This window comes from Callospermophilus lateralis, chromosome 5 (assembly GCF_048772815.1).
Source record: "Callospermophilus lateralis isolate mCalLat2 chromosome 5, mCalLat2.hap1, whole genome shotgun sequence".
Taxonomy (NCBI): Eukaryota; Metazoa; Chordata; class Mammalia; order Rodentia; family Sciuridae; genus Callospermophilus; species Callospermophilus lateralis.
The window spans coordinates 38,296,896-38,309,192 of NC_135309.1; the positions used below are offsets into that span (position 1 = coordinate 38,296,896).

Here is a 12,297-nt window from a genome sequence, read left to right on the forward strand (position 1 = left end):
AGCTAAAACTCCAGCCCCCATTTGTCACAGTGGTCAAAAGGTGTGACTTATGTAGTCCAAGGGGGAGAAATAAAGAATTTCCATGCACTTCTGCCCTAGTAAATGCTTTATTCACTCAAATCACTCAATACAATTTTTATTCTATAGGTTCTTAATTAAGACAATGATAATTATTAATGCTAGGCACTGCAATAGACATCATCAATTCACAGCTAACAATTCTAGATTAATTCTAAGCACTGCAAACACACTTAATCATGACAGGATAATGACAGACAATCCCTCTGCATGCCAAGTTCAAGTGTCAGATTAAAAGTCTCAAGCCTTAGGCTTTAAGACCAGCAGATGCACACTCACCCAGGTCAGGAACAAAGGCAGACTTCTCCTGGGGTGGAGTTGACAGCCAGCTAAGGAGAGGGTCTAGGGAGAAGTTGTGGCTCTCACCAGGGTCAATATGTGGCTGTAGAGTTTGAGAGTGGTGAGGAAAATGCAGAGGATCAGCAAATGAAGAAAAGTGTTGGGATGTCAGTCCAGGTCCTTATCAGGCTCTCAGCGTGAGAGCATTATTGTCAGCTGGCTGAATATCTGTTCACTTGCTCTATTATTTATACTAAATTTGGGGGCTTTTGACCCCTTATCTGCTGCCACTGAATCTCTCAGTGACATCATTTACCCTGGGGTTAAAACATCTCATCTGGTGGTCCCCATCCTGATCTTTTCACCTTTCTCTCTTATTCAGCGCTTTTCCCTCTTATTGGGCAAAGACAGCCTGCCAGAGGCTTCACATGAGTTTCTCAGGGTGGGGAGAAATGACTTGCTTGTGCCTGAGAGCCATACTGGAGGGCTCCATTAGGCATGTCTGGTGAGACTGCAGGTTTCAAACTGGAGTTTTTAAAATGGAGTTGTTTAGGCTCAGGTCTAAGGCCATCCTCATACCATTGTACCTTTATAGTTTGCTTTGAGTACCACATAACTCAATTTGTCTCATCTCATTCATATTATAACTTAGGACTGCATGTTTACCTCCAAAAATTCTGTGTCGGAAAAGTTTATTCCATCTCAACATCTCTTAAATATTTCACCTATACTTAAAATTTCCATGTTTGACTCATTGAATTAAAGTGTTTTTTCAAATTGAGTTGTTAATTTTATACAAAATATGAAAAATTTCTTCTGATGCCAGCATCCTGATCTTGCTTGAGTTTCTTTTTCATTAACACATGTAAGACTAGTCTGGTTGCTTCCACACAACCTAGAATGTGATTTCATTTCCATTGCTACATAGCCCTGAACATCAAGTATGCAGTTTCTCTATTTCCCCTGAAAATACATATACTTTTTACATTCTGGGGAGTTTCTGGTAGAATGTTTACTCCACAATTTTCACTCATTAACTTTAAGGTCTTAGTGGAAAAACAGATTAATTTAGATCTATATCACCATTAACAATTACTATCAAAATTTTTATATACTAAACCCAGGAAACTTCATTAATGATTTCAACAATACTTGTTCCTCAAAAGAAGAATATATTAGGATTAGAGAAAGGAAGATAAGTGATTTTCTTAACTCCTTTCAAAGAATTATAAACCTTAAAAGAAATAGAAAGTGTTCAGTTGAATCTCTTGATTCCTAGTGGAAATAACTTGATTCTCTTAGTAGAGAAAGAGAGATCAAACTGAGAATGGTATCCTGAAGCAAGCCAATTCTACCTAAGAATGAGCCAGCTAGACTATTCCCAAAATTGATATCAGATGGAGAGCATACATTCTTTCAGAATCTTCATCAGGATGTTCTTGGTGTCCTGAGCAACTAACTCAAGGATGCGCCTATGTCTCATGAATCTGAAGTGGTGGATGACAGGATTACCTAAGAATGGTATATATCTAAAAAGTGTTAGGAATGCCCTCATGATTAAGCAAGTCATGAATTTCATTTTCCAGTCACCTCCACAGAGAGTGTGCAAATCCTGGGACTTCATGATGGTCATGTACTCAAAAGCCCATGTCCCCATTCTATGAGCCACCTGCTGAAGTGATGCATCATCCACACCAAAGAGCAATCGGCAGGCTTCCAGACACTTCCCCAAGTCATCAGCATCCCTGATGCCAAGAATATCCTCCACATGCTCTGTGGATAACCTCCCCTTCAAGGAGTTCACTTTATCATTAATGATCTTCTCACAAATGTGGGAAAGCATGACTAAGGAACCACGGCACCTGATGTTAGAGAGGTCTATTTTCAATGTATTCCTAAGCTTTGGGAAGTCATGCAATAAAGGGTCAAGGTTAGATACAAGGAATATGGGGGGTTCCCACACACCCTCTTTCTGAAGATTTTCCTTGATATTCTCTTGGATATTCTGTAATAGCTGTCCCTTTGAGAGAGCACTTGTGCTGAAATCCCTGTCCAGCTTAGTCCAGACAACATAGAACCTCTTTCCCATCCCCTCAATGGCTTTGGCCAGCTTTACGTGATTCATGCTGAACTGCTCAGATGCAATGATGATAAAGAGGTCATATTGGCTGAACTGCATCTCATTCAGATAGTTCTCCAGACTTTGAGCAGTAGTCCCCAAGCCAGGCAGGTCCCACAGCACCACATTGGGAAAGTGGAAAGAAGAATAGCTTCCTCTTGTCTGGGTGGTTGTCACCACCCCAATGGGAGCTGAGGCCTCATCCTCATGTCCCAGGACTCGCAATGCATTGATGAAGGATGACATACCATTGCCTGACTCCCCAGTCACAGCAATGTTTACTTGGTTTCTGGACACTGTCTCTACAGTCCTCCTGAACACAGAGACCACTTCCAACAGCTTTCCTTCTTTCAAGGACTTCTCAATATTTCTGCTCATCTCTTCAGGTAAAATGTTCCAGCCTGTATGGTATGACACAACAGAAGTGAAGGATGTAGACAATGGAGTGTAACAGGACCTGGGGGCTTTTGCCATATTTGTGAGTAGTGGAGCCACCTGCAGAAATAGAATAGAGGAAGTTAGACACAGTGTGACACAGGAATCAAGAGAGTTCACATCTCATTCCCAGGGTTTCAGATATACAACAAAAGAGATAGCAAAGAATTTCAATTACAAACAGAGCAAGCAAAGTATTCATTAAGGAAATTTACACATTCTTAGGGATTATGGAGTTCCTAAGATTGCTTGGGGCTTATGTGTCAATGGTTAGCCCCAAATCAGGACTGTGACCCAATGAACTTGAGCAGCAGAATGTCAGGCAAGTCATTGAGGTGGGAGCACACATTCTTATTCTGCCCCATTTTGTGGGAAGAGACTGGAAATGCTGGTAAGACCAGCTTTCTATAGTGAGTAATTCACTGATAAAGATGTGCTAGTCCTCCCTGGGGTTATCTTTTTTCATCAAGAACAGTTCAATTATTGTTAATAATCCTATTAAAAGTGATTTTTTTTCTTTTTCTGGCAGTATTGTGTTTCTTAAAAAACTGAGATGATGTTCACCAATAACTACAGCTTCAACAGACAAGTCAGAACAACTTTATGAATAATCTACTGATTTTAAGTCAGCACTTAAATTTTTATATTTCTATGTATAACTGTTGATAGTGTTATTCATATACATATTCAAGACGTTATATGAACATGTTTCTCTTATTAGCTTAATTCTTGCAATGAGATTGAAAGCATTTGTAGAACAGGATTATAAAGACAATTAGTTGGAATTATCCAGTGGATTCGACTCAAGGTTGTAACACATAGACTTTTCTTGGCTGATGGACTTTCATAATCCTACATTTATCTGTGATTGCTATGGTACTTTTCTTAAAAGTACTTAATCACCTCTTTGTGCATGAATATGAAATTTTTGAAATTCAAGACCATTTCTTTAGCTGCAGAGTTGCTTTTTTGTGTCTCATAGAATCTTCCTGACCTATAAGGCGCTCCCTAGCTGGCCCACAAATGGGGTCCCCTGAAGCTTCTGAGGTCCTATATGGTACTCACAACTGGTGTAGTCAGGTTTCTGTCCCAGAAGGCCTGCTATTCTTTCAGTAGGATAAATTTCATAACATGAACACATGTAGGTTTCATGGTGCTGTATCTTGCTCTTCACAACTTTCCTGAAGACACCACTGTCCTTGCTCTTCTCCTGGGGTAGTCCCTACCTGCAGCACAACAATACTCTCCATATTCTTCTAGCTGCTGATTTTCTAGCTCCAAGGTCTACATGCACCTTCCCCATGGATGAAATAATCTGAGAATCCCTTGAGGATCAGCTCAGATCTTTGCAACATAAACAAGTTCCTAAAATCCCAGTTTTCTGCCTTGTGCTTTGAGGAAATCATGCTACCTGCTCCCAGGATTCATGTGAATATTTCATAGCAGGATCCACAGTATGTTAGAGTCCTCTTGGTGAAGGCTCTTTGGTTGTCTTATAGTCTCTGATAAAGACTTCCTCTGGTTCTTTTTCCTCCCTCCAACTTTAATCGCACAGTATGAAAGCGATATATTTGTGAATCTGTCAGTGCTGAGTCTTTTTCATGCCTTGTCTCATTTAATCTTCCTCAAATCCTAATCTTCAACCTTGACTATGTTTGAAGAAACAGAGAATTATAAATAAATAACAAATCTTTAATTACATAGAAGGTGTGTGAGGGATTCAAAAATTGAACTTCTGAATGTGATTCTATTTTTCTGTCTGGCAAAGATAATCATATGTAATAGAAATCTAGCTCCCTGAGATAATGATTATTGATGCTAGGTACTTCCCTTGAGGTCACTGATTTGGTTATAACAATCAATTGCATTTGCAACTACTTGAATTCACCTTTAACAATTTTGGGAAAGAATAGAAATTAGCTTCTGTCTCTTCCTATCATACCATCATTGATGTATAATTGTAAAGGAAATTCCAACAGTGTACCCACTAATTGGAGCCTATTCTAGGAGGTTTAGGAGAGGGAGGTACCTAATGAAATAATCAGAGAGATACTAGGTGTCCATTATAGACCTCACCACAGTCATGAACCCAGGGAAAAAATATTCTGTGTGAGTTCCAGGTTGTGTGCAAGGAATTTTCTGTCCCTGGATCGGGCTCTGTAGATCTTAGATTAGGGATCTTAGAAAGTCTTAATATTAATGTTAGGGATCCTTTGGGGCTAGTAATCCAAAAAGGACAGAAAGAAGTGAGCATCCCCTGAATCATTCCCCCTGATTGTTCTACAAATGATCAAACCTTATATATGGATCTATATCACTTTGAATTCTCTCCTGATAGATCAAGTGAAAGAACCTGGTATTTCAACTTGGTTGAAAGTAGGTGTCTCTCCCTCCATGTGATGTCTTCTACCTCATTGAGACTGCAGAGACTCCCCACCAACAAGAAGTGGCACACCAGATGTGGCTATCTGATCTTGAATTTCCCAGACTACAGAACAGTGAGCCAACTAAATCTCTTTTCCTTATAAATTGCCCAATCTCAGATATTCTCCATTAGAGCAATGGAAAATGGACTAAGACAGGTAATGGACCACATCCCTGAATAGGCTTTCCATTTTTAAATGACTGGGGGAAAAAATTAAAAGAAGAACAATATTTTGTGACAAATTTAAAATATGTGAAATTCAGACTTCAGTGTCCATCAGTAAAACTGGGGATACAATCATTCCCATTTGCTTACACGTAGTGTCTGGCTGCTTTTGTGCTACAGCAGCAGAGGATCCAGAGAATTCCTAAAAATCCCTACCAAGTAGGGGAAGAAGAGTTCAAGAGGCATTAATGAGACAGAACAAAAGAACAACCTTTACACACAGATATATGATCAGGATTCGGGACTCATCAGAGGTCAGGGAATGACACAAAGCAAAATCTGCTTCCAGAAACCAGAGTGGGGCTTTCTTTATTTGGACTCTGCCTTCATCAACTGAAAAATGTCTTTTTAGAGAACATTAATACTTAGGGAAAGGAAGAGTAGATCATCTCCTCCATATAGTATTTTCTACCTTGAAAGTCACCACATCTCTTCCCAAGACCTAAGAGATGGAAGCCCAAGAGAGTGAATATAGTTCTTAAATCCTGATTGAGTGGGTTCTGTTTTCTCACAATAAAATAATAATTGCTAAGAGCCACAGCCAAGTAATAAGTTGCATGGCATTTTTGGTTGAAAGGTGACGCCAGCTAGCCATTGAGATGATATGATTATGTTAAGATTTACATTCATATGGATATTGGACTCCTGCTGTTCACCTTGGCCTGCTGCAGGACTCCTGGAGAGTTCCCATTGGTTGGGGAAGTGCAGTAGGAGGGAATTCCGGGGGAGGAACTTGCTCTGGGGTTGGGGAGAACGCTGCGTGTGATCTTCCCGGGCGCGTACTGGGCATTGGCTGCAGTTTCAAAAAATAAAGTTTGTTCCTGCTTGAGTGGCTCGTGATTTTGTGCCCAGCCAGACTGTGGCAAATAATGATAAATTGGAATTGAAAAAAGAAGATTTGGGAAGTATCAGTTCATGCTTATTATCATACTAATACATTCTTGTCACTTCCAATAAAATAATTCCTCTAGATTATTTACCCAATGCCTCTGGTACCTACTAGGTATTTGATCCATTTCTATCTAATGAAAAGAAATATATTTTATAAATCTCTCATTACAAATTGACAGGACAATTAGTTATCCTTCTTTAAATCTGTCACCTGAAGAACTAAAGCCTGTTCTCCACACACCTCTGGCAATTGCTCTCCTATGGGGAGGGGCTGAGACAAGGTATTGACCTGTATAACAAGGATGGGGGAAGTAGGCATTACTCCTACACTTTTTGAGAATAATTATGTAGCCAAATCTCACTTAAGTCAGGCCCTTCCAACCTGTCTCCTCAACTGAGCACTTACTTCTGTGCTCTGTGAGAAAAGGTATATATGACCCTATAGCTCTGGACCCAACATCCAGATTATTTGCCCTCAATGCTTGATTCCCTGGTCCATTGCCCTGAACCCTGATGCTGGTCACAACTGTATAGTAGACCCAGATGAGATAAAATACCAAGGGCCTTTGTAAACAGTCCTCTGCTGAGGTCCATGTATCAAAGAGACCAGGGAAAGACCTGGATAACTCTGGGTGAGGTTGCATGATCCTCCAGGGAGAGTCAGTATTGAGGGTTAGTATGGGACAGCTTTAAGACTCTGGGGCTCACAGTGCTGAAAATTGACATTTGCAGAAAGTCTATCAGAGTATACTATCGTAGCCCCTATACTCCCTTCTTCGATGGCCCATCCCAAATTATACCTCTGACCTAAGGAAGGGGAGCAGACTATTCTAGCTTCCAAAGGGAGCCCAACAAGGAGGTTAAATTAGAGGAAAAACAGCTAGGCTTAAAAAGAAGAACAAAACCCTGTGAGTAGCATCTTTAAAGTCTTCTGACTGAAATCCACTGTAAGAGATGCATTTCACGTGATAATCGTGCACACATGTTCAATCACAGGCAAAGACCTGAATGAAGATCAAGTCACATGATTTACTTTTTTTTATCTTTAGTCTATTCTATTATATTCTGTTGAATGGTATTTTATTGAATTCTATTCCACTACTTTAATGTTGGCTGTGACCCACAAAATACATTTTATGACTTAATTGAAAAAAATAAAGAAAGAAGGCTTTTTGTGGATTTCCTATGCAGGGTTCTATGTAGTTTAAGTTTCTTTCAACTACCCTGAGCGCTTATCAAAGGGAATCAAAGAAATGTGGACTGGACTAGAATGGATCTGAAGCAACAAATAGTTTTTGAACATAGATCCTATATGGGTCCAAACCCTTGTTTTATTGTTTATTTCATCATCATCAGGAAAGACTAAGGAAATATCAATGTGCTAATTTATTCCAGAAAAGGGTGGCAAACCTCTCCGGGATCAATGGGTGCAGTACTATACCTAGAATGCTCTAGGAAAAGTCTATAAGGAATGAGTTGGAGCCCAGCAACAGAGCTAGTTTCTCCATGAAGATAAAATATTTGAATTGAGTCAGGCAAAAAGGTCACTCTGATACATCATGCTCAAAATTCAACCTCAGATACTAATTCCCTGAATGATCCAGGTAAGGAAAACATAGGATGTCATAATTTCAGGCTCTGTCAGATATTGCCTGTGGCTAATTCAGATCCTGGGAGTCTGACCTCACAGGAAACATTTCCAGCTTAGGCTCTAGAAAATGTGGAGGGCATATCCCATCTTCTTCCTAAAAAAATTGGTCCATATCAGAAGAACCAAAACAGTAGGAATATGTAGGTAAGAGAGAAGCATATTACTTCCACACTGGATGTTTTGGAAGCACAAAAAAATATATTAGAGTGCTATGTAGCACCTGAAGGATGTCAGAGAGGAGCTATGAACACACCCTGAGTGCAGTAAGCCTCATCTGAAACTCTTCTGCCCTTGGTGTAAAGGATCCACCTTTAATGTCATTCTATTAGCAGAGTTATTAGCAAGCTGTATTTTGGATCCCTTCTCTTACCTGCTTCAGAGGGGTGGCTGTGAGGAGATGTCAGCAGTTCTCCTGGGATATCGCTGCCTCCCTTGGGAAAGGTTGCTGTCTCAGGCAGAGGCAATTGCCAGTCCCAGGTGGATCCAGAAGGCAGAAGTCACTTGTGGAAAGCTGAATTCTTCTGAGGAAGAACCAATAGAGAAGGAGAGGAGAGGAGCTAGAAAGGGAGAGTTCAGTCTTCCTGGGTTTTCTTTCTTCACTTCACAGTAGAGTTATTGTGCTGCCCCTGCTCACTGCTCGGCTGTTTGTAGATTTCAGTCTGGCTGCCTGCCTCAGCTCCACAAGGAGGGGAACATTGGTGGAGTAAGGTTTCAGTTTCTATTCCTGTAAGTAACTGATTTTCAGGATACAGCCATTCAGTTTCCACTTTTGCCTTCCAGTAGGAGTAGAAACCATTCAATTCTAGCCTAAATCCAAGTCCAGGATGTCTTAGCTCTGCCCAGAGGCTATGAAAGTTTAGCCCAGGATGAAGACATTCTGGGCCTAGACTTTCTTCCTCACCTCCTGGAGCCCATGTCCTCTGAGATGTTGACATCTGGACAATGTGTGGTCAGGCCCTTTGGATAGCTGCAGGCACTAACCGCTAAGTTCCTCCTAGTGGTTGTTGTCCTTGGCTAGCTTCATTTGCTCCCTCCCATACCAGTCAACTCAGGTGCATAATCGCTCTCTACAATGGAGCTCCCCTGATCATCCCACAGATCAAGGCATTTGTTCACTCCAGAATACCTGGCTGTTAATTTGTGATTCTTTTTGACCTCTGACTTCTCACAGTTCAGGAAAGACTCTCTATAACCAGCTTACACTCTTCCACTCCATATAATTGATTGTCACTTTCCTGGCTAATGTCTACTTTAAGAGGGGCAGGCCTGACCACTAATAGGTCTGACCATGGGGATGAATGCTGCTAATTAACATGACTGGGAAAATGCCATGATTACCAGAGCAAGATAGGGTAGCAGGATAAAGTATGAAACTCTGATCATTGTCCATGGACCAAAGGTGGTCTGATTACCACCTAACTGTCCCTGAACCTTCTGTTCCATCCACAGCGTACATCCTACCTAGCTTCTGGGATAACTGCATTCCTGAGTGCCCCACATTTCATACATGCTATTCTTGCTGTTGGGAGAGTCCTTCCCATGGCTGCAACTCCTAAGCCTCCTCTTTAGCACCACATATTGATAAGACCTCCATGACCAAGATACACTGTCCACAGGACCCTGTCTTCCACCCTCTGGGTGCCCCATCCATCCTCCTTCCTGCTCAGTGTAGCTACCTGAATGCTCAGCCCAGCACATTAGTAGTTTCCCTATTGCTTGGAATCTGCATAGGTACCAGGCTCTGAAATTCCCCCATCATCAGGTTCAAATTACACTGAGGTTTTTGAATCTGTACTAGACTGAATGAGTCACCAGAAAGAATGAGAAGGTAGAGGCCTGAGTCCCCAGTGGGGGCATGAATGAACATTTGATCCTAGACAGGCCTTTGACTTCTCAGTGGATTTCATCTCCTTATTCTAATGTAGAATCAATAGGAAAGTATATGGTCAGGCAAGGGACCACTGGGCTGGAGTTATGTGACAGTAACAAGGTGAAGACTGAGTCTGTTTTCTGAGCTTTGGGGAAAGATTGCAAATGTGGATAATGAGTTATAAACACTGATGTGGCTAAGGGGTTTTAAAATTGGCTTTGCCATCCTTGATTCCACCTTTGAGTAAAAAACTGCCAACTAGCAGCACACTGCAAGAAGATGTTTATCTGGACATGGGTCTTCCTCAGTAAGATGAACTCAATCAAAACAGAGTCAGGTTGCTCCACAATTTTCAGAAAATGGCAGGAGGATATTAAGCAGCATCTAGGTTTGATCTATCTCTATCCCTCAGGGCCCAAATGGGAAGACTGTGTGAAAATCCCTTGTCTCTTTTATATGAAGAGCATTTACTACACAGTAACCATCAGAAAGACTGCAATCATCCCACCTGAGTGTGTCTTTTCCTGCCTTTTGTAGTTTCCTTCCCCTCTGGCACCTATAATCTATAATACAGGACTTTGTAGCTAAAATGAGGGCTGGGAGCTCACTCTTGTCCCTGCTGTAGGTGTGTCAGTGGGAGCAGGTTGTGAGCCAAGGAAGGGGAGGGGAAGATTCCAATTTCCTAAGAGTCTGGAGTTCTTTATTAGATGCACTGAATTTCTGAGTGGGATTAGAGACTGGATATCTTGAGCATAGTATAGAAGATCTAAAAACGCTGGGATATTTCCACCAAGATATAGAAGACAGTCTTCTAGCAAAGGGCAATGCAGAGTTGAAAGAGAAGGACAATGTTGCTTCCTACTGGTCCAGGCACCTCTCCAGTTCTCTTCATTGATCCCCTAATACCTACTGGCAAGTTCTTCCTCCAAATCTGGTGAAGAGCATGAGGAATAGAGAGAAGAGCTCAGCTAGTCCTGTGCTCACTGTGGAGGAAGTCAGACCACAGGGGCTGAGCACAGACAGAAAAAGCAGGCTCACACAGACATCGCACAAACACTGTATCTTGGTACAGGGACCTTAGAACAATTTCTGCCTACTGAAGCCTCCTGCACATTCTGAATATTTGCACGATACGACTCTCTGGGCCCTGGAAGCCCAAGTCCTGCCCCAGTGGTTTCCACACATTCCTGTATCTCTGAATCATCTGTTCAGCAACAAGTAGTATGAGCCCCTGGAGGCCACAGTACCTTTCACTCTCTGATTCCTGGAAAAGAATGAGGTTTTGAAAAAAGAAAAAGGTGAATCTGTTTTCTGAAATTTGAGGCGGAGACTGCAAAGGTTAATAATAAGCTATGCAACCCTGTGTGGCTGAGAGATTTTGAAACCAGTGTCACTACTATTGATTTTTCCTTTCATGAGGAAATGGAAATGGCAGTACTAGAGATGTTGCAATAAAATGCAATCATTTTATTGCGATAATAAGAGCTGGATATGGGTCTTCTTAGGTAAAGGAACTCAGTCAAAAAGGTCTAGGTGGTTCCATGATGTGCATACAATGAGAAGCGGGAATGAAGCCTACAGGTCTGGGCTGTGCCTGTCCCTCATACCCCAGTAGGGACATCTATGTGAACCCACATAGTCCATGTATATGAACAAAATTCACCACACAGCAGCCTCAGAAGGATCATATCTGCCACCTGAGTGTGTCCCTTCCTGCCTACTTCTCCCTACCATCTTCAAAATGGAGATGATTTGTGCATGAAAGAGGAGAGAAACAGATTTGTGTCCTTTTAGCAGATATCCCAGTGGGAGAAGGAACTGAGCTGGGGTAGTGGGGGGATTTTAATTACATAGGAGTCTAGGGTTTATTAGACAGATTAGGGGGACCAAGGAATAGAAGTCCAGAGTTTGGCATAGAAGCACTGGCTGAAGAAGTATGTTATTTCCACCAAAGAGTGGAGGAGGTCTCCTATCAAAGGATAATGCCAGGGGGTTGGGAAAAAAGCAATTATGTTACTTTCAGAGAGTCCAGAGAAGTTTCCAATTCCCTTCCTTGTCTCCCTCCAAACTGGGTGAAGAGAAGCAGAAATGGAGAGTAAAGTTAGGTCAGTCCCATGCTCACTGTGGAGGGAACAGAACCCAGGGGCTGTGCAATGTGAGAAAAAGCAGGCTCACAGCCACTGCCCTGCACTGCCCAGAGACTTGAGCAATGACTCTCTAGTCGCTGGAAGCCCCAGTCCTGCTCCCATGGTTTCTATCCCCTCTTCTCTCTCTGACTCACATGTTCAATGACAAGTAGTGTGAGTCCCCCTAGTGGCCAACAT

The 12,297-nt window shown here is 41.8% G+C and overlaps 1 protein-coding gene across 1 annotated transcript; it reads right to left on the reverse strand.

Moving 5' to 3' along the window:
- Positions 1-1,750: 1,750 nt before the first annotated feature.
- On the reverse strand, positions 1,751-8,692 carry LOC143400347 (immunity-related GTPase family M protein-like). The gene is made up of 2 exons (XM_076857614.2): positions 8,474-8,692; positions 1,751-2,971 (listed from the first exon to the last, which is right to left on the reverse strand). The coding sequence occupies exon 2, from the start codon at positions 2,948-2,950 to the stop codon at positions 1,751-1,753; it is 1,200 nt and encodes a 399-aa protein (XP_076713729.2). The 5' UTR covers positions 2,951-2,971; positions 8,474-8,692.
- Between the last annotated feature and the right edge of the window lie 3,605 nt (positions 8,693-12,297).

What these genes read in the sequence shown, in the direction of transcription:
- LOC143400347 (XM_076857614.2), bottom strand. Translation starts at nt 2,950, where the DNA reads ATGGCAAAAGCCCCCAGGTCCTGTTACACTCCATTGTCTACATCCTTC.